This window comes from Macaca mulatta, chromosome 1 (genome assembly GCF_049350105.2).
Source record: "Macaca mulatta isolate MMU2019108-1 chromosome 1, T2T-MMU8v2.0, whole genome shotgun sequence".
NCBI lineage: Eukaryota > Metazoa > Chordata > Mammalia > Primates > Cercopithecidae > Macaca > Macaca mulatta.
The window spans coordinates 31,779,301-31,802,832 of NC_133406.1; the positions used below are offsets into that span (position 1 = coordinate 31,779,301).

Genomic DNA, 23,532 nt, shown 5'->3' on the forward strand with positions numbered 1-23,532 from the left:
AAGGAGCTGGAACTGTATAGAAAGTTGTCATTCTTCTAATGATGATAAATTATACATTATAATGTAAATTACACTTCCTAGAGATCTGAGAAAAAGTTAGGTTTTTCCCAGTTCTAGTACTTTTGACTGTCTGTCTGTCTCCAGAGAGAGAGAGAGAGAGAGAGAGAGAGAAGTTAAAGTAATTGTTAAAATTCATGTAATTATTGCAAGACCTGAGACTACAACTCCTTACCTTAAACCAGAGTATGCTGCTGTAAGGCCATACTAGCATCTTTCTACAACTCCAAAGAGTGGGTTGGTTTGGGGTGGTTGATGGTAATCTGGAGATGTTGGTCTACACTATACAACATCAGTAGAAAGAATGAATTAGGTGATTACCTAATGCAATTCAAAGTAACCTTTGAAAATCTGGGTCTAGGCCATTACTACTTTAAAGAAATAGAGAGAATGCATTGATTTCAGTTCTAAGTGATTTAGACACCTAGAACTTTTTCTTTCATTCTGAGAGTGTTGGACTTACTGAATGAAACCAGAACTTGTCCTGTACCCAGACAGGATTAGACCAGACTCCTCGGGGCAACACCAAAGTAGATGAGATGCCCTGTTCCCAAACTGTTTTTTCTTGGCAGCTTTCTTCTCTTAAATATAGCAGGACTTTATGTGTGGGCAGTGGGGATGTATGAAAGTCTGCTTTGTTCCTGTTTAGTGTCCTCTCAGGGCCAAATGGCATTTCATTTCATTCATTGTCCATTTACTGGGAGCAAGGAGAGCACTTAACAAGAGGACAGAAACTAGAAGCTGGGAAAGTAAACTAGAGAAAATCCTTTTGTGCCCGGAATTTGTTCCTTCTGGTGAGTTCTTGGTCTCGCTGACTTCAAGAATGAAGCTGCGGACCCTTGCGGTGAGTGTTACAGTTCTTAAAAATGGTGTGTCCGGAGTTTGTTCCTTCAGATATTCAGATGTGTCTGGAGTTTGTTCCTTCCGGTGGGTTCGTGGTATCGCTTACTTCAGGAGTGAAGCCGCAGAGCTCTGCAGTGAGTGTTACAGCTCTTAAAGGTGGCGCATCTGGAGTTGTTTGTACCGCCTTGTGGGTTTGTGGTCTGGCTGGCTTCAGGAGTGAAGCTGCAGACCTTCACAGTGAATGTTACAGCTCATAAAGGTAGTGTGAACCCAAAGAGTGAGCAGCAGCAAGACTTATTGCAAAGAGCAAAAGAACAAAGCGCCTACTGCATGGAAGGGTACCTGAGCGGGTTGCCGCTGCTGGCTGGAGTGGCCATCTTTTATTCTCTTATTTGTCCCTGCCCACATCCTGCTGATTGGTCCATTTTACGGAGTGCTGATTGGTCCGTTTTTACAGAGTGCTGATTGGTGCATTTACAAGCCTTTAGCTAGACACAGAGCACTGATTGGTATGTTTTTACAGAGTGCTGATTGGTGTGTTTACAAACCTTTAGCTAGACAGAGCGCTGATTGTTGCGTTTTTACGGAGTGCTGATTGGTGCGTTCACAAACCTTCAGCCAGACACAGATTGCTGATTGGTGCATTTACACTCCTTTAGCTAGACAGAAAAGTTCTCCAACTTCCCACTGGACCCAGAAGCCCAGCCGGCCTCACCTCTCACCTTGACCCGAGGTCTAACGGGAGTAGACATTAATTAGGTGTAAGTGGGAAACACCAAGCATAAACGCCCAGACAACCGGAAAGACTGGGAAGCACAATAGTTGATGATGAAAGGCAAGTAGGTCCCCGAGCATGTGAAACTTTGGAGTCTACGTTCAGAGTTCTTTTCGAAATCAACTTTATTGAGGTAGTTAGCATACAGTAAAATGCACCTATTTAATAGTACATTTTGATGAGCTTTGACAAATTTATACACATGAATAACCACCACCAAAATTAAGATCCCTCACTCTTAAAAGTTCCATCGTGTCCTTGCAGCTAATCTTTCCCACCCTCAGCCTCAGGCAACCACTGATGTGCTTTCTGTCATTGTAGATTAGATATACAGTAACTGGAATCATACGCTTCTTTTATGTAAAAGCTTTCTTCGTGTAACAATGCTTTTGAGATCCATCCATGTTGTATGTCATTTGTTAATCTTTTTATTGCTGAATGTTATTCCTTTGTATGGATGTACCATAATTTATTAGATCTGTTGGAAATTTGAGTTGTTTCTGGTTTTGGTTAGTGTGGTTAAAGCTCCTGTGTCTTTCTGTGTACATAGATTTTCATTTCTTTTGGGCTGATAACAGGAAATGGAATTGCTGTGTGGTATGGTAAGTAGAAACTGCCAAACTGTTTTCCACAGTGCTTGACCACTTTATTTTCCCTCCAGCAGTATATGTGTGTCCCAATTTCTCCTCATCTTTGCCAGCCTTTTAAATTGTATTTAGTATTGTCAGTCTTTTAAATTGTAGCTATTCTTAGGGGTGTGTAGATGTATCTCATTGCAATGTCAATTTGTATTTCACATTGAGTAATGATTTTGAGCATTTTTTTCTTGTGCTTATTAATCATTCATGTATCTTCTTTATAAAATGTCTATCTAAAATTTTTGTCCGCTTTTTGTTTGTCTTACTGAGTTGCAGGAGTTCTTTATGTTTTCTGAATATATTTTCTTTTGTCAGATACACATATTTCAAATAGTTTCTTCCTGACAGTGGCTTGCCTTTTTAAACTGAATGTCTTTTGAAGAACTGAAATTTTACATTTTGATGAAGTCATATTAATATTTTATTATTTTTGCTTTTTTTGTGTCCTATGTAAGGAACTTTTACCTACCGCAAGGTTGTGAAGATGTTCTTTATGTTTTCCTGTAGAGACTTTATAGTTTCAGGCCTTTTATCCATTTTCTGTTAATTTTTATGTATGGCATGAAGGCTTGAGGTCATCCACATCGCTCTCATATGGGTATACAGTTGTTCCAGCATCATTTGTTGGAAAGACTCTTTTATCTATAGAATTAGTTTGTCTAAAATTAATTGACTGTAGATGTATAAGTCTGTTTCTGGGACATTATTTCTCTTCCATTGATTTCTATGTGAGTACCACACAGTCTTGATCATTACAACTTTATATTATGTAATAAAGTCTGTGTTGTAAGCTTCCCAACCTTTCTCATTCTTAAAGTTGTTTTATTTGTTGCAGGTTCTTTGCATTTCCATCTGAATTTCAGGATGAGTTTGTCAGTTTGTAGAAAAATGCATGCCCAGGCTGGATGCAGTGGCTCACACTGGTAACCCTAGCACTTTGGGAAGTTGAGGCAGGAGGATCACTTGAGGCCAGGAGTTTGAGACCAGCGTCGGCAACATAGCAAGACTCACTTTGTAAAAAAAAGTAAAATAAAATTATCCAAGTGTGGTGGTGCACACCTGTATCCCAGCTACTCAGGAGGCTGAGGTGGGAGGATTGCTTGAGCCCAAGAGTCTGAGGCTTCAGTCAGCCGTGATCATGCCGCTTGCACTCCAGCCTGGGCCACAGAGTGACACCCCATCTCTAAAAAATAATAATAAAAAAAAGAAAAATGCATTCCCAGATTTTGACTGAGAATGCTTGGAATATGTATATGATTTTGGGAAGAGTTGCTTTTTTTTTTTGACATGAAGTCTCAACCTGTCGCCCAGGCTGAAGTGCAGGGCACCATCCCAGCTAACTGCAACCTCTGCCTCCCAGGTTCCAGTGATTCTTCTGCCCCAGCCTCCCAAGTAGCTGGGCTTACAGATACTCACCACCATGCCTGGCTAATTTTTGTGTTTCTAGTAGAGATGGGGTTTTGCCATGTTGGCCAAGCTGGTCTCGAATTTCTGACTTCAAGTGTTCCTCTCTCCTCGGTCTCCCAAAGTGTTGGGATTACAGGAGTGAGCAACTGCACCTGTCCTCTAAGAGTTGCTGTCTTAAAAAGAGTGAATCCTCAATAAACATGGCCTATCTCATGGAATATCACTTCTTTTATTTAGCTCTTCTTTATCTCAGCAGTTATGTCACTTTTAGTATAAAGGTTTTACACATACTTTAATTTATCTCTACCTAGTTCATGAATTTTTCATCTCAGGGTATAATTGACAAAATGGAATAGACTTAAGGTGTACAATGCAATGATTTGATACATATATATAGTGAAATGATTACCAAAATCAAGTTAGTTAACACATCTGTCACCTCACGTAAGTTACCTTTTTGTGTGTGTGTGGAGAACACTTAAGATCTACTACTGTTAGCAGATTTCAAGTACACAATACAATATTGTTAACTATAGTCACTATGGACTGTATTCATCTTATAACTGAAAGTTTTTACCCTTTGATCAGCATCTCACTTTTTCCCCCAAACCCCGTCTCCTGGCAACCACCATTCTACTCTCTTTCTATGAGTTTAACTTTTTTAGACAGTTAAAAATGAGATCATACAGTATTTGTCTTCCTAGTCTAGCTGTTTTTTTACTTAGCATAATGCTTTCCACCTTTACGCATGTTACTGCAAATGATAGAATTTTCTTCTTCTTTATGGCTGAGTCATATTCCATTATGTTCATGTATGTGTATATATATTCATTCATTCATTGACAGACACATTTCCATGTCTAGTGAATAATGTTGCAATGAACATGGAGTGCAGATATCTCAAGATACTGACTTTGTTTCTTTCAGATATATACCCAGCAGTGTGATAGCTAGATTATGTGGTAGCTCTATTTTATATTTTTTGAAGAATCTTTGTACTGTTTTTCATACTGGCTGTACCAGTTTACATTCCTACCATCAGTGTGCAAGGGTTCTGTTCTCACCAACATTTGTTATTTCTTGTCTTTTTTTTTTTTTTTTTTCCTGTGATAGGGTCTCATTATGTTGCCCAGGCTGGTTTCAAACTTCTGGGCTCAGCTGATCCTCCTACCTTGGCCTCCCAAAGTGTTGAGATTATAGGCATGAGCCACTGTGCCTGGCCATATTTCTTGTCTTTTTAATAATAACCATTCTAATGGGTGTGAGGTAATATCTCATTGTGGTTTTGACTTGCATTTATTTCTTTGAAGATTAGTGATATTGAGCACCATATCATGTATCTGTTGGCCATTTGTATGTCTTCCTTGGAAAACTCTCTATTCCAGTTTTTTGTCCATTTTCTAATTAGAGTATTTGGTTTGTTTCTTTTTTTTTTTGCCATTGAACTGTATGATACACACACAGACACACACACACACACACACACACGCCCCTCATCAGATATATGTTTGCACATATTTTCCCCCTTCCATAGGTTGCCTTTTCATCTTGTTGAATATTTCCTTTGCTATGCAGAAGCCTTTTAGTTTCCTGTAGTTGTGCTTGTTTATGCTTTTTTTGGCCTATGCTTTTGGGGTCATATTCAAAAAATAATTACCAAGACCAGTGTAAAGGAATTTTTCCCCTGTATTTTCTCCTAGGAGTTTTAATGGTATCAGGTCTTAAATTTAAGTCTTTTTGTCTATTTTGAGTTAATATTTGTGAAAGATAAAAGATTGGAGTCCAATTTTAATTCCTTTGCAGATGAATATCTAGTTTTCCCAGAATCATTTGTTACAGAACTACGTATGTGTGGGCTTACTTCTGGGCTCTCAGTTTTGTCTCATTGGTCTGTGTGTTTTTATGCCAATACACTATTGTTTTGATTATTATAGCTTTGTAATATATAGAAATAAAGAAGTGTGATGCCTCCAGCTGTGTTTTGTTTTATTTTCCAAGATTGCTATGGATATTTGGGTTCTATATGAATTTTAGGATTGTGAAAAATGCCATTGGGATTTTGATAGGGATCACATTGAATCTATAGATTTCTTTGGATAGGATGGACATTTCAACAATATTTTTTCAATCCATGAACATGAGATATCTTTCCATCAATTTGTGTCATTTTCAGTTTCTTTCATCAGTGTCTTACAGTTTTGTTTTTTGTTGTTTTGTTTTGTTTTGTTTTGTGACGGAGTCTTGCTCTTTTCGCCCAGGCTGGAGTAGAGTGCTGTGATCTCGGCTCACTGCAACCTTCACCTCCCAGGTTCAAGCTGTTCTCCTGCTTTAGCCTCCTGAGTAGCTGGGATCACAGGTGCCTGCCACCACGCCTGGCTAATTTTGTACTTTCAGTAGAGACAGGTTTTTTATGTTGGCCAGACTTCTCTTGAACTCCTGACCTCAGGTGATCTGCCTGCCTTGGCCTTCCAAAGTGCTAGGATTATAGGCATGAGATACCATGCCCGGCCGACGTCTTACAGTTTTCAGTGTATGGATCTTTCACTGCCTTGGTTAAATTTATGTCTAAGGGATTTTTTGTTGGTATGCCACTGTAAATGGGATTTTTTTTACATTTATTTTTCAGATAATTTGTTGATTTCATATAGAAATACAAGCAAATTTTGAATGTTTAGTTTGTACCCTGTAACTTTACTAAATTTGTTTGTTCTAACAGTTTTTTTTTGGTGGGGTCATCAGAATTTTCTATGTAATAGGATCATGTCATCAACAAACAATTTAACTTTTTCATTTCCAATTTGGATGCCTTATCTTTCCCAGTTGCTCCTGCTAGGACTTTCAGTACTATGTTGAATAGAAGTGGTGAGAGTGGGCACTCTGTGGGTTTGTCATATATGGCCTTCCTTATTTTTGGGGGTACATTCCTTCTATACCCAATTTATTGGGCATTTTTATCATGAAAGGATGTTGAATTTTGTCTTTTTTCGGAATCTATTGAGAAGGTCATATGATTTTTATGGTTTATTAATGTGGCTTATCACATTTATTGATTTGTGTATGCTGTCATCTTGCATCCCAGGGATGAATACCATTTGATCATGTTGTATGATCTTTTTACTGTGCTGTTGATTTCAGCTTGCTGGTGTTTTGCTGAGAACTTTTGCACCTGTGTTCATTTGGATTATTGGCTTGTAGTTTTCTTGTGATGTCTTTGTCTAGCTTTGGTATCAGGGTAATGCTGGCCCCATGAAATGAGTTTGCAAGTATTTCCTCCTCCTCAGTTTTTTTTGAAGGAGTTTGTGAAGGATTAGCATTAAATGTTTGGTGAAATTCAGTAGTAAAACCATCAGGTCCTGGACTTTGCTTTGCTGGGAGACTTTTTATTGCTGATTCAGTCTTCTTCTTCTTTATTGGTCTGTTCAGATTTTCTGTTTCTTCATTATTTCATCTTGGTAGGTCGTATGTTTCCAGGAATTTATTTATTATTCTAGGTTATCCATTTTGTTGGCATATAGTTGTTCATAATAGTCTCTTATGATCTGTTGTATTTCTGTGGTATCAGTTATAATGCTTCTTCTTTTGTTTGTAATTTTATTTATTTGAGTCCTCTCTCTTTTTTTCTGGGTTGTTCTAGCTAAAGTTTTGTCAAGTTTTGTTTATCTTTCCAAAAAACCAGCTTTTAGTTTTGTCCATTTTTCTGTTGTTTTACTATTCTCTATTTCATTTATTTCTACTCTAGTCTTTACTATTTTTTCCGTATGCTAATTTGGGTCCAGTTTTTTTCCCTAGTTTGCTGAGATGTAAAGTTAAGTTGTTTGAGGTCTTTTTTTTTTTTTTCCCTGTAATGTAGACATTTATCAATATAAACTTTCCCACTTAGAACTTCTTTTGCTTTATCCCATAAGTTTTGATATGTTGTATTTCCATTTTGTCTTTTCTTAGATATATTTTAATTTTTCTTTTGACCCATTGATTGCTTAGGAGTGTGTTCTTTAGTTTCTGTATATCTGAATTTTCCATTTTTCCCTCTGTTTTCATTTCTAGTTTTATACGTTTGTGATCAGAAAAGATACATGATATGATTTTAATTTTCTTGAATTTAAGACTTTTTTTGTGTGTCTTGACATTTATTCTAAATACGTGTGTGTGTGACAAGAATGTGTATTTTGCTGCTGTTGGATAGGATGTTCTTTATATGTCTGTTAGGTCCGCCTTTTCTATAGTGTTGTTCAAATCTGTTGATTCCTTATGATTTTCTGCCTGCATGATCTATCTATTGTCAAGAGTGGCATAATAAAGTCCCCTCTATTATTATATTGTCATTTATTTCTCTTTACAGTTCTCTTAATACTTGCTTTATAATGAGGTGCCTTGATGTTAGATGTATTACTGTTTATAATAGTTAAATCTTCTTGATGAATTGACCCCTCTTTCATTATATAATGATCTTCTTTGTCTTTTCTGACAATTTTTGACTTAAAGTCTAGTTTGTCTGATATAAATACAGCCACCCTGTTCTCTACTGGTTACCATTTGCATGGAATATGTTTTTCCATCTCTTCATTTTCAGCCTGTGTGTTCTCAAAGCTAAAGTGAGTCTCTTGTGGGTAGCATATTCGTGGATCTTAATTTTGTATCCATTCAGTCACTCTATATCTTTCTGTTTTTGTTTTGAGAAGGAGTCTTACTCTGTTGCCCAGGTTGGAGTGCACTGGTGACGTGACCTTGGCTCATTGCAGTCTCCATCTCCTTGGTTCAAGTGATTCTCCTACCTTAGCTCCATGAGTAGCTGGGATTACAGGTGCACACCACCACACCTAGCTAATTTTTGCATTTTCATTATAGTCAGGGTTTCACTGTATTGGCCAGACTGGTCTTGAACTCCTGACCTCAAGTAATCTGCCTGCCTCAGCCTCTCAAAGTGCTGGGATTACGGGTGTGAGCCATAGCACCCAGCCTACTCTATATCTTTTGATCAAATAATCCTTTTACCTGTAATTTTTGGTAGGTAAGGACTTATTGTCATTTTGTTGATTTTTTAAATGGTTTGTAGTTCCTTTGTTCCTTTCTTTCTCTTTTGCTGTCTTTCTTTATAATTTGGTGACTTTTTGTGATGGTAGGCTTTTATTTCTTTCTATTAATCTTTTGTGTATCTACTACAGGATTTTGCTTTGTAATTACCATGAGGCTTACATAAAATATAATTATTACATCCTATTTTAAGCCAGTAACAACTCAACTGTGGTTGCATACAAAAATTCTACACTTTTGTTCCCCCATCTCTCATGTTTTAGGTCATTGATGTTACAGCTTTTGATATTGTGTGCCCATTAAAATTATTTTAGCTATAATCATTTTTAATATGTTTGTTTTTAACTTTTATACTAAAGTTGATAGTGATATACATACCACCACAAGAATATTAGAGAATTCTGATTTTGACTATCTATTTGTTTTTACCAGTGAGTTTTATACATTCATATGTTTTTACATTGTTAATTAGTATCCTTTCATTTCAGCTTGAAGATCTTTGGCATTTCTTATAAGGCAGATCTTAGTGATGATGAACTCCTTTAGTTTTTGTTTGTTGGGGAAAGTCTCTCTCTTTCATTTCTGCTGTACAGCTTTGCCAGGTGTAGTATTCTTGGTTGAGGGTTTTTTTTTTTTTTTCTTCAATATATTGACTGTATTATTCCAGTCTTTCCTGCCCTGCAAGGTATCTGCTGAGGAATCCACTTATAGTCTTACAAGGGCTCTTTTGTATGTGACAAGGTGCTTTTCTCCTGCCATTTTCATAATTCTCTGTCTTTGACTTTTGACAATTTAATTATACTATGTCCTGGTGTAGACTTTTCAACCTGTTTGGAAATCTTTGGGTCTCATAAATTTGGCTGTCCTCTTCTATTCCTAAATTTGGGATCTTGTCAGCCATTATTTCTTTATATAGATTTTTCAGTCTCTTTATCTGTCTCTTTTCCTTTGGATATTTCTGGAATGCTTATGTTGTTTTGCTTGATGGTGTTCCAGATATCCTGTAGACTTCCTTCACTCTTTTTTTGTTTGTTTGTTTTTGCTTCTTTAACTGGCTACTTTTAAATGACTCATCTTTGAGTTCACTGATTTTTTTATTCTTCTGCTTGGCCAAGTCTGCTGTTGAAGCATGCTGTTAAAAATTTTTTTAATTCAGTGATTGTGTTCTTCAGCTTTATGATTTTTTTTAAGAGGGTGCAGGGTCTCACTCTGTCACCCAGCCTGGAATGCAGTGGCACAATAATAATTCTCTGTAACTTCAAACTCCAGGGCCCAAGTGATGATCCCACCTTAGCCTCCCAAATAGCTAGGACAACAGGCATGAGCTACCACAGCCACCTACTTTTTTAAAAATTATTTTTGTAGGGACATGGTCTTGGTATTTTGCTTAGGCTTGTCTTGAATTCCTAGTCTCAAGAGATCTTCTCACCTTGGCCTCCCAAAGTGGTAGGATTATAGGCATAAGCCACTGTGCCTAGCTGGATTTTAAAAATGGTTTTTATTACTTTGTTGAACTAGAATATTGATCCAGACCTTTTTTTTTTTTTTGAGACAGAGTCTGGCTCTGTGGCCCAGGCTGGAGTGCAGTGGCCCAATCTTGGCTCACTGCAAGCTCTGCCTCCTGGGTTCCCGCCCTCAGCCTCCTGAGTAGCTGGGACTACAGGCGCCCGCCACCACGCCTGGCTAATTTTTTGTATTTTTAGTAGAGACGCGGTTTCACCGTGTTAGCCAGGGTGGTCTTGATTTCCTGACCTCGTGATCCTCCCGCCTCAGCCTCCCAAAGTGCTGGGATTACAGGCGGGAGCCACCGCGCCCGACCTGATCCAGGCTTTTACATTACCCATACCTTTTGTTGTTTCTGAGCTGCAGCCGGAAACTGCTGGTTGGTTCATGGGAACAAGCAGGGTTAGTCTAAAATGTAGGCAAAAACTTAAAAACAACTAGTGAGTTTAGAATTTAATGGCAAATAAGTTTTGAAACATGATTTCTCTCTGTCTAGTCCTCATGTTGTTAAAAAACCAATCATCATAGGACTGAGTGGTTTGCAAAATAGACATTACTTTTATACTTGGCCTGATTATTTGCATAAAGTACATCAAGAATAATTATTTCTATATAGGCCTTTTGGATTGACTTTGATGGAAGTTTGTTCCATAAGGAATTTCAGATAAGACCTTTTAAAGCTGAGCCCAATCATGGGTTTGTATCCTCAAACACCTGTGAGTTGGGTGATTCTCTCCTCTTAGGGTCCCAAGATAAACTTGGAGCTTCTGGACCTATTAGAAAGTGACATTCTTTACTGACCACAGGTCATGAACTCTGTACAGGGACTGTGTAGACAAGGGTAGGAGGCCAGTTTCCCACTGGGCTTTTATGGGCTCTGCAAGTTGAGATTGACTCAGCCTCAGTAAAGTAACCACTTTCTCCAATTGTGTTCTGTTGCAAAAGAAAAATGAATTCTTACCGCACTGATGGAAACAACTACATTGCCATAAGAAGACTCACAGATGGTTTCCAAATTCTGGTCAGAGAGAAACAAACATGCTCCAAATCTTGATCATAGGAATATACCTCACTCAGTTACTGAAGGCCATAAATAGTTCAAAATAAGTTTCCTTGACTCTGAAAAACAAAGCATGGATCAGCAGTATTCCAAGCAAAAGTCAAAAAGGTTTCTTCAGCTTTATGAGTTCAGTGCATTTAGTTAACTCTTGTTTTGCTTGATATTCATGAATATTTCAGCTCTTCGTGAGTCCTGTACATTTTCCTTTATTAAAATGTTACAGTCTCCAAAGTTATCAGAAGTCTGTGTTTGAGAGCAACTGTTAAAGTTCTATGGCTTATTATAAACCATCTTTTGAAAAGGATTAAAATAAGACAACAATTGTCTGTGAATAGCAAAATATCAAGGGTAGTTACAGTTACAAACACAATTAACAAAGAAGTGTGGTTATTTCTGTGGTTTATGATAACTTAACATTAATTATGGTTGACAGCATATACTTAGACATTAGAATTTTAGAAATCCCATGTGATTTTTGGACTTATATTAGCATTACTCACAAAAATATAACCGAAAGAAGATTGAACATCATTTTGGCAATCTCATGTACCTAAACATGTCAAATAATCCTGTTTACCTCTCGTTTGCTGGACACTTCAGGGCCCCCTGAAGTATTTGAAAAGCCAAGTGGTGGCTGGGAATAGTGGCTCATGCCTGTAATCCCAGCACTTTGGGAGGCCAAGGCCAGTGGATTGCCTGAGGTCAGGAGTTCGAGACCAGCCTGGCCAACCTGGAGAAACCCCATCTCTACTAAAAATACAAAATTAACAGGTTGTGGTGGTGCATGCCTGTAATCCCAGCTACTTGGGAGGCTGAGGCAGGAGAATCCCTTGAACTTGGTGGGCAGAGGTTGTGGTGAGCCGAGATTACACCATTGCACTCCAGCCTGGGCAACAAGAGCGAAACTCTGCCTCAAAAAAAAAAAAAAAAAAAAAAAAAGCAAAGTGCCAAGGAACACGGTTTTGCAACTGAAGTTTGATTTTGGGAAGGCTGTGAAATGTTCAAGCTTTAAAAACACTTGAAGCCAGGCCTGGTGGCTTATGCCTGTATTCCTAGCACTTTGGGAGGCCAAGGTGGGTGAAACCCTATCTCTACTAAAAATACAAAAATTAGCTGGGCATGGTGCTGGGCGCCTGTAATCCCAGCTACTCGGGAGGTTGAGGCAGAGAATTGCTTGAACCTGGCAGGAAGAGGTTGCAGTGAGCCAAGATGGCACCACTGCACTCCAGCCTGGGCGATAGAGCGAGACTCCATCTCCAATGAATGAATGAATGAATGAATGAATGAATGTCTGAGAACTGAATGACAAGAAGGAACTCACCATAGTGATGCAGGATTTTTCTTGGTCACTTTGCCAGTCGGAGACCTCTGGCTGATAACGCCCCTGTCTGGGCCTTACTGGGCCTGGTTTCACCACAGGAGATGCCCCATCCACTTGGCCTGCCAGTTCATGCCTGGCCTGCAGTTTGTCACGGATCCCGTGGCCATTGCGACTGTGTGTTCAGCCCCTGGTGAACACACAGTCAAGTATGTGGTCAAGTATGTGGTTCAGCAAGTATGTGGTCTGACCAGTTGTTCCAAGTGCCGGCACAGAAGCAGGCTTTGTGCGGTGCTTGTTGCTGGACTAGGCGTGTCTCAAACCCCTCCTGTGATGGTCTCTGATGTCCAGATGGGGGAATGTGGTGGCACCCAGGCAGGGGTGCCATGACTCCGAAGCCCCTGAGGGGGTGTTACAGCATGTTAATTAGCTCAAGGGGCTGAAAGAGCTGTTAACATGCCATCATCTGGAACGGATGGTGATGTGTTAACAGCTCTTTCAGACCCTTGCCCCACTTTGGCCTGTGGCTGCAGGCCTGGCTCAGCCCCACTGCTGCTTTCCGTTGTGTGGGGCAGCTGCCCTCTGCCAGCAGAGGGCAGAGGGTCACAATGTTACAGCCTTCTGTGTACCCACTTTCAGTGGGTCCTGAGTTCTTGTCCCACGTCCAAGAAGAATAGGATCACGCTGAGAATAGAAGAGTGAGGAAGGTGGAGAATTTAATTGAGCAACGAAACAGATCTCAGCAGAGAGGGGACGCAAGGGTGGTCCCCTACCCAAAGTCATGTGGTTTCTGTCCCACTGTGGCTGGGTCTGGGGCTTTTATGGGCTCAGATTGGGGCGTGTATGCTGATTGATTTGTGAGTATGCAAAAAGATTAAAACAAAAGCACTACTCAAAGTTGGGCACAACAGTGTAAAAAGTCAATTAGGGAAGGATAGGTATATATAAAATAGGTGAAGGCTGAGGATCAATCAGAGGAAAGTGTGCCAAATGGGAAGCCATTCTCAGTCCGGTTTGCGGATTTGACTTGTAGCTTGGCTTTCAGGCTTTAAACTGTCTTTTGGCTTGAAGGTGGGGTTTCACTGGGGACCTGCCCCTCTCTGCTTAGGATTTGTCTGCCTTCTGCCACTGTCAATATAAAGATCCAGGGAAAGACCTTTCAAAGGAACAACTAATGAAAAAGTTCTAAGATATGGACAAGCTGGGATTGTTGTTAGGATTGAATTCTTGCTATCCTTATTGTTATTACCACAGTAATTATTTTTGCAGGATTTCCAGAGTAGTGCTAGACTAGGACACGAAGCCACTTTTGCTGGTTCATTATTCCTGAATATTACTTGTGTATTGTACTATAGGTTAGACTCTCTCATGCCTCATAGTGTTACGTCAACAGCACAAAATGATAACAAGAATTAACACTTGTGTAGCACTTTCTGTGTGCTGAGCATTTTTCTAAATACTTTACTTGCTTTTTGTGTCTGGTTTGGGACACAATTTGGATTCAGAAAAGAGAGAGGTCTCAAGAAATGAGAGGAAGGAAAGTTAGAATGAATTGAGAGGAGCTATAATGGTAAAAAGACATGAAATGGTACTTCAGGTGAAGAGTTAAGGGGGAACAGAAACTTTTCTCTTGACAAATCTGTTTTCCACATGCCAACTTACTGTTTCTTGTTTTCAGACAAGAGATAGTTTGGAGGGAAGACGCTTGCCTATAAGAAAAGGATAGGCTCCAGGTCAGGACAGGAGTTTAGCTGTACTCAGAAGTTTCTATGACTTGACTTTCAATAAAGGAAGTAAGCTACTTTTTTGATCTGTGCTAGGTGTGGGTTTGATATTAAAATATCAAATGTTTTCTTGCCCTCTCCTCCAAATCTCTTCTTTACTTTTGAGTGCCTTGACATTCCTTTTAGTTGGAGACAAAACTTTTAATCAACTATTAGAGTTAAAAAGCATAAAAGGAAAATTCCCATTTGAAGATGCATGTTGGTTTCAACTTATTTAAATCAAAGTATGATCAGTCAGTAAATAACCAAAAGTAACTGATTAATAACTATTCTAATTGCAGAAAGGTGAAAATTAACAAGGTTGTGGAGTACTTCTAAAGTTGTGAGAAAATAATCTGTTGGGGACTTTTTTTTTTTTTTTAACTTAGTGCTTCTGATTACCTTTGGCGTCTTTACTGTCACCTCAGCAGAGGTAAACAGAAGCTGCTTGGAAATGTATTTTTTTCATGTGATTTTATGTATCTGTAGCTTACTGAGAATATTTGATTCTGTTATGTGTTTTATATAGACATTCTTTCTGAAAATAACAGGTCTTGTAGGCAATAGTTCTCAATTCAGCTTTGCATCAGAATAACTTGTGACCCTTAAAAAAAAAATCCAGATTCCTAAATCCTGCCCTAAGGAGTAAGCATTAGTGTTTGAAATATAAAAAGCCTCAGATTTGGTTTCCTCATTTATAGCCACTGTTGAGACTTGTAACTTTAGAGAATTTTTAGAGATATCAGCATATTGTACTTTGTATTTAATAGTTGATGATGGCATGCCATATTGAAAAAGGTTTTAGAGTTTATTTGCATAAATGTGATGAATCTTTGTAATGTAACTTAGCCAACCCACATTTATTGAGCTCCTGTTTACATGTTGCTAAGCTGTAATGAATGCTAATATGAATCAGACAATTTTCTTTACAAATACAGATTGATTTTTTAGTTATCTAAAATATGTGAATATTGGGAACAAATAGTGTTTTTAAATAAAAATATACTTTATTTGAAACTCAGTTTTTAGGTGCAATATTTAGATTCTATATGAGATCAAAGTAGTTCAGATTCTGCTTGTATAGGAAACTTAAGTGCAGATGAAATATTTTACCACTATTGTAGAATTTTGTACTACAACAGCAGAGTTGAATTGTTTATACAAAACGTTTGTCAACTTCTGAGAAAGACAGTTACATTGTTTGTAAATAAGAACAGTTTTATTTCCAATCTGTATGCTTTTTCTTGCTGTAATGCACTGGACAGGACTTCCATGGGCTGTTGAATGAGAGTGGTAACAGTGGACATTCTTCCTTTTTCCTCCATCTCAGGGGGAAATTATTCAGCCTTTCACCTTTAAACGTAGTGTTACTTGTAGATTTTTCTTAGATACTCTTTATCAGGTTGAGGAAGCATCCTTGTATTACTTGTTTACTGAACAGTTTTGACATGAATGAATGCTGAATTTTCTCAAATGCCCTTTATTTTGATATGACATTAATTGATATGAACATACGGTCTTTCTTCTTTCGTCTATTAATATAGTAGATTATGCTGATTGATTTTTCCAGTGTTGAACCAGCTTGGCATTCCCCAACTAAATCCTATTGATTGTGATGTATTTTGCATGTATGTATGTATGTATAAAATTTGTAATTTGGTTTGTATGTATTTGATTTGAAATATATTTGAATAAATATTTATTTGAAATTGTTTTATGTATATGTATAAAACTGGATTTGATTTGCTAATATATATAATTTATAATTTGATTAGCAAATTAAATCCATACTTTTATATGTAACCCACATATATATTTTTATACATATAACAAATATATCTTTAACAAAAAATATAACAGCTATATCTGTGGCTACCTATCAGGGATGGGTATAATACAGGAAGGCATATTGGTATGGGTGTGGTTGCCCAACTGTATACAGTTGTAAAAATTCTTTGAACTATATACTTTAGTTTTGTGTAACGTACCCAGTTAAGAGTCTAGCATCACTTGCTTATCTGTCTGTCCTAGAACCTGTGGTGTCTCAGGTTTTTCTGATGAAAAGAAATTGAGCTCTCCAAAAATAATGAGTAGGTTTCATTGTATTAGTTAAAAATAATACTAGAGGAACATAAATTTAGAATATCCTGTGAAGGACAATGCACCTTAAAAGTTTTCAGAATCTCAGACATGCTGGAGATCAAACACAACATGCCATTCTTCATTGCAGCTCTTTTGAATGAACTATTTAAAATAATATCTTTCAATACTATCTGCCAATGTTTCCTTCAAATTTCTAATACTTACTGTTATATTTTTCTCAGTCTGAGGGAAAAGGCCATACCAATGCTGGAGATGCAATATATGAGGTGGTGAGTCTACAGCGAGAGTCTGACAAGGAGGAACCAGTCACTCCTACTAGTGGAGGGGGTCCAATGTCACCCCAGGATGATGAAGCAGAAGAGGGTAAGAAGTTGGACTTACTCAGTTTCTTCTGTCTGTATAGCTGCTTTACTTACAATCTTCAAAGGAGGTGTGTGTGTTGCGGGGAGAAGTGGAGGTTATTCCTAACCTCTGTTACCCTTAGGCTAGATTCTACAAGATGCAGAAAAGAATTTGGTTCATTTGGTTCCTAAGTTGCATAGTCCCCAGTGCCACTTATGCAACTATTTAAATTTGACAGCATCACTTGGCTGTTGTTGTTTTCTATTTTATTTCAATTATTTTTATTTTGTATTTTTTTGAGATGAAGTCTCCCCTGTCACCCAGGTTGGAGTGCAGTGGAAAACCTTGGCTCACTGCAACCTCTGCCTCCCGGGTTCAAACAATTCCCCTGCCTCAGCCTCCTGAGTAACTGGATACAGGTGTGCGCCACCACGCTTGGCTAATTTTTTTGTATTTTTAGTAGAGACAGGGTTTCGCCGTGTTGGCCAGGCTTGTCCTGAACTCCTGACCTCAAGTAATCTGCCCACCTCAGCCTCCCAAAGTTCTGGAATTACAGGCATGAGCCACTGCACCTGGTCTCAATTATTTTTGAAGTGTCTAATGAGAAGTTTCAAATGATCTCATGTGATTTTAGAATTTTTATGTTTGTTACGTCATGTCCTATTTCTCATCTGACATTATTCAGTTCTTGTTTTTTGTTGTTGCTGCACCCCTTACCCCTACTTTTTTTGGAAATAGTGGGGTATCTGCTCTATTTGCTACTTGGTTGCTGCTGAGAGATAACTGACCTCACAAAAGGCACACATCATTTGGCTCTGTGCTCAATACTCTTTTTATAGAAACTAGAACTAAATGACAGATGTTTACTTTGAGACCTTGTATCATGTGCTTCTAGGGTATGGTTTATTAATAGTAAATTTCTTGATTTTTATTACCGTTGAAAAAAGCATCTTAGAATTCTCAGTCTGTCTTCTGTATGAAACTATTTTTTTCTTTGATTGCCATAAACATAATTATTTTTAGCTATTATTTATTTAGTGCTTACTATATTCTAAGAACATTCCAGGTATTACAAATATGTTACCTTATTTGAGTCTTACAATCCTGTGAATACTCTTATTAACTTGGTTTTAAGGATGAGAAACTGAGACAGAGAGAGCATAATCACTTGCTAAGCTCACTCAGTTCAAAGTGGCAAAGCTGAGATCTCAGTCCAGGCTATCTGACTTTAAGATTTGTACTTGTAACTATGGCATTATTCTGTCAAGTTAGCCAGTTGATTAAAACATAAAAACAATTCACTTTTAAAACTAAGGTAAAATTCACATAACATGAAATTAACTATTTAAACATGGACAATTCAGTGGCATTTTAGTACATTCACAATTTTGGGCAATCATCACCTCTATCTAGTTCTTAAACATTTTCGTCATCCAAGAGGAAATATTATACCCATTAAGCAGTCACTCCCTGTTCTCCCCTTTCCCTTCCCCCAGCAGCCACTAATCTGCTTTCTATCTCTGTGGCTTTACCTATTTTGCATAATTCATATAAATGGAATCATACAAAATGTGACTTTTTGTGTCTGGCTTCTTTCACTTAGCATAATGTTTTTTGAGCATTTTGTTTCATCTACATTGATACGTGATGTAGCAGGTGCCAGTATTTCATTCCTTTTTATGACTGAATAATAATTAATTATTTAGATAAAGCACATTTTGTTTATCCATTTATCTTTCAATGGACACTGGTTGATTCCATATTTGGGCTATTGTGAATAATGCTGCAGTGCACATGGGAGGGCATCTGTCTCCTTGACATACTGGTTTCATTTCCTTTGGATATATATGCAGTAGTAGGATTGCTAGATTATATGGTAGTTCTATTTTTAATTTTTTGAGGAACCACCATACTGTTTTTCATAATGGCTGTACCAATTTGTATTTCTACCAATAGTGTTCAAGGGTTCCCTTTTCTCCACATCCTTGGGAACACTTATTTTTGTTTTTTGATAATAGCCATTTTAACAGGTGTGAGATGATATCTCATTGTGGTTGTGATTTCCATTTCCCTTATGATTAGTGATGTTGAGTACCTTTACATACACCTGTTAGTCATTTGCATGTCTTCCTTTGAGAAATGTCTTTTAGGTCCCCTGTCCCTTTAGAGAAATTTTTTTTTTTTTTGCTATTGAGTTGTGTGAATTTCACATATATATGTGTATATATGTATGTATGTATGTATATATGTATACAGACAATATACATATCTATACATATATACACATATACATATATTGCATATCTGTTATATGTGATTTGTAAATATTTTCTCCCATTCTGTAGGTTGCCCTTTCATACTGTTGATTGTTTCTTTTGTTTTGCACATGTTTTTTAGTTTGACGTAATCCCATTTATCTATTTTTGCTTTTGTTGCTTATGCTTTTGGGGTTGTATCCAAAAAACCATTGCCCAAACCAGTGTCATGGAGCTGGTCCCCTTTGTTTTTTTCTAGTAGTTTAAGTCTTTAATCCATTTTTAGTTTATTTTTATGTATGGTGGTGTGAGATAAAAGTCTAATCTCTAATTTCATTCTTCTGCATGTTGTGGATATCCAGTTTTTCCAAAACCATTAATTTGAAGAGACTGTTCTTTCCCCATTGTATGGTCTTGGCACCTTTGTTGAATGTCAGTTGGCTCTAAACACATGGAATTATTTCTGTTCTCTTTATCCCATTGGTCTATATGCCTATTTTTCATGCTGATCTCATGTTGTTTTGGTTACTTTAGCATTGCAGTAGATTTTGAAATCAGATAGTGTAATGCTTCCAGCTTTGTTCTTTTTGCTCAAGATTGCTTCACCTATTTGGGATCCTTTTGGCTCTGTATGAAAATTTAGGATTTTTTTTTTCTATTACTATGAAGAATGTCTTTGGAATTTTGTTAGGGATTGCGTTGTGATCTGTAGATTGCTTTGAGTAGTATAGACATTTTAAACATATTAATTCTTCCAATTCATGTACACAGTATATCACTCCATTTACTTGTATCTTAAATTTCTGTCATCGATGTTTTATAGTTTTCAGTGGAGAGATCTTTCACCTCATGAGTTAAATTTATTTCTAAGTATTTATCTTTTGTAGCTATTGTAAATGGGATTTAAAAAATTAGTTTTCAGATAGTTTGCTGTTACTCTGTAGGAATGCTACTGATTTTTGTATCCTGCAACTTTACTGAATTTATGTATTAATGCTAACAGTTTTTTTATGGAGTCTTTAGGGTTTGCTATAAATAAGACCATGTCATCTGCAAACCAGGACAATTTGATTTCTTCTCCAGTTTGTATGCCTTTTATTTCTTTCTCTTCCTAATTGCTTTGGTCAGGGCTCAGTACTATTTTGAATAGTAGCGGCAAGAGTAGGCATCCTTGTCTTGTTCTGAATCTTAGAGGAAAAGTTTTAACCTTTCCCCATTGAGTATAATGTTAACTGTGGGTTTGTCATATATGGCCTTATTTTATTGAGGTATATCCCTTCTATACTTAATGTGTTGAGAGTTTTTCCCGTGAAAGGATGTTGAATAATGTCAAACGTTTCTTCCGTATCAGTTGAAATTATCATATGATTTTTGTCCTTCATACTGTTCATGTGATGCATTACATTTACACATTTGCATATGTTAACTCATTCTTGCATCTCCTGGATGAATCCCACTTGATCACGATGAATAATCTTTTTAATGTGCTGTTGAGTTTGGTTTTCTAGTGTTCTGCTGAGGGTTTTTGCATCTGTGTTCTTCAGAAATACTGGCCTGTAGTTTTCCGTTTTTGTAGTGTCCTTGTCTGTGTCTGGCTTTGGTATTAGTGTAATGCTGGCCTCACAAAATGAGATTGGAATTACTCTGTTCTCTTGAATTTTTTGGAAAAGTTTGAGAACAGTTGGTATTAATTCATCTTTCAGTCTTTGGTAGAATTCAGCAATGGAGCCATCAGGTCCTGGGCTTTCTTTTTTTGATGGGATACTGTTTATTATTTATTCAGTGTTATTACTCATTATTGGTTGGGTCAGATTTTCTATTTCTTGATAATTTAATCTTGGTATGTTGTATGTGTCAAGGAATTATTCATGTGTTTTAGGTTGTTTAACTGAATATAATTAACTATAACAGTATTTTATGATTCTTTGTATTTCTGTTGTATCAGTTGAAATGTCTCCTTGGTGTTCAGGAGCATGTTGTTTAATTTCCATTATTTGTGAATTTTCCAAAGTTTTTTCTGTTATTAATTTATAGTTTTATACTGTTGTGGTTGAAAAAGATACTTGATTCTATTGCAGTCTTCTTAAATTTGTTAAGACTTGTTTTGTGGCCTAACATATGATCTGTTCTAGAGAATGTTTCATATACAGTTGAGGAGAATGTATATTGTGCAGTTGTTAGATGGAATGTCTCATATATTATTTAGCCTAGAGTATACTTTAAGTCTGATGTTCCTTTATTGATAATTCTGTCTGGATGATCTGTCCACTGCTGAAAGTGGGTTGTTGAAATCTCTTACTATTTTTGTATTGCAGAATGTGTCTCTTCAGATCTATTAATATCTGCTTTATATATAGGTACTTTGATGTTGAGTGCATATATTTACAATTATCATAGTTTCTTGCTGAATTGACCTTTTATTATATAATCACCTTCTTTGTTTCTTTAAATTTTTTTTAATTTTAATTTTTGTGGACACATAGTAGGTGTATATATTTGTGGGGTACATGAGGTGTTTTGGTAAAGGCATGCAGTGTGAAATAAGCACATCATGGAGAATGGAGTATTTATTCTCTCAAGCATTTATCCTTTGAGTTATAAACAATCCAGTTACACTTTTTAAGTTATTTTGAATTGTACAATTAAGTTATTATTGACTATAATCATCCTGTTGTGCTGTCAAATACTAGATCTTACTCATTCTTTCAATTTTTTTTGTACCTATTAACCATCCCCACCTTCCCCTCCCAATCCATCGCTACTATTCCTAGCCTCTGGTAGCCATCTGTATTAGTCTGTTCTCACACTGCTGTAAGGGTACTACCCAAAATTGGGTAATTTATAAACAAAGGAAGTTTAATTGATTCACAGTTTTGCATGGCTGGGGAGGCCTCAGGAAATTTACAATCATGGCAGAAGGGGAAGCAGGTACTTTCTTCACAAGGTGGCGAGAGAGAGAGAGAGAGAGAGAAAAGGGAAGAGCCCTCTTATAAAACCATCAGATCTCATGAGAATTTACTCACTATCATGAGAATAGTATGGGGGAAACTGATTCAGTTTCCCATTATTCAGTCACCTCCCACCAGGTCTGTCCCTCAACAACTGGGGATTACAATTCAAGATGAGATTTGGGTGGGGGATGCAGAGCCTAACCGTATCATCATCCGTCTACTCTCTGTGTCCATGACTTCAATTGTTTTGATTTTTAGATCTAACCAATAAGTGATAGCATACAATGTTTGTCTTTCTGTGCCTGGCTTATTTCACTTAACATAATGATCTCCAGTCCAATCCATGTTGTTGCAAATAACTGGATCTTTTTTTTATTTTTATGTTTTTGAGATGGAGTTTTACTCTTGTTGCCCAGGCTGGAGTGCAGTGGTGCAATCTCAGTTCACTACAACCTCCACCTCCCGGATCTAGTGATTCTCCTGCCTCAGCCTTCTGAGTAGCTGGGATTACACGTGCCCACCACCATGCCTGGCTAATTTTTTGTATTTTAGTAGAGACAGGGTTTCGCCGTGTTGGCCAGGCTTGTCTTGAGCTCCTGACATCAGGTGATCCACCCACCTCGGCCTCCCAAAGTGCTGGGATTACAGGCATGAGCCACCGTGCCCCGCTGACAGATGACTGGATCTTATTCTTTTTTATGGTTGAATAGTCCTTTGTTGCATATAAGTACCACATTTTCTTTATGCATTCATCTGTTGATGGACACTTAGGTTGCTTCCAAATCTTAGCTGTTGTAAACAGTGTTGCAACAAACACAGGAGTACACATATCCCTTTGCTACACTGATTTCCTTTCTTGTTGGTATATACCCAGCAGTGGGATTGCTGGATCATATGGTAGCTTAATTTTTAGTTTTTTTTAAGGAACCTCCAAACTGTTTTCCTTAGTGGTTGTACTAATTTACATTTCCACCAGCAGTGTACAAGGGCTATTTTTTCTCTACATCACTAGCATTTGCGATTGCCTGCCTTTTGGATGTAAGCTATTTTAACTGGGGTGAGATGATATCTCATTACAGTTTTGATTTGCATTTCCCTGGTGATCAAAGATGTTAAGCATCTTTTTCATATGCCTGTTTGCCCTTTCTGTGTGTTGTTTTCTTGAGAAATGTCTATTCAGATCTTTTGCCCATGTTTTAATCAGATTATTTGATTTTTTTCCTATAGAGTTGTTTGAGATGTTCCTTTTATATTCTGGTTATTAATCCCTTGTCAGATAGGTAGTTTACAAATATTTTCTCCCATTCTGTGAGTTATCTCTTCACTTTGTTAATTGTATCCTTTGCTGTGCAGAAGTTTTCTAACTTGATATGATCTCATTTGTTCATGTTTGCTTTGGGTGCCTGTGTTTGTGGGGTATTACTCATGAAATTTTTGCCTAGACCAATGTCCTGGAGATTTTCCCCGGTGTTTTTTTGTAGTAGTT

General features: G+C 37.4%; 1 protein-coding gene across 6 annotated transcripts in view; it reads left to right on the plus strand.

Annotated features, from left to right (window-relative positions):
* The window catches only part of RABGAP1L (RAB GTPase activating protein 1 like), an 800,696-nt gene that overhangs the window by 126,706 nt on the left and 650,458 nt on the right, over window positions 1-23,532 (plus strand). For all 6 annotated transcript variants that reach the window (XM_078000298.1, XM_015123648.3, XM_078000303.1 and 3 more), the window contains one exon: window positions 16,720-16,861. In XM_078000298.1, coding sequence (XP_077856424.1) covers window positions 16,720-16,861 — 142 coding nt within the window. The remainder of the gene's footprint in view (window positions 1-16,719; window positions 16,862-23,532) is intronic.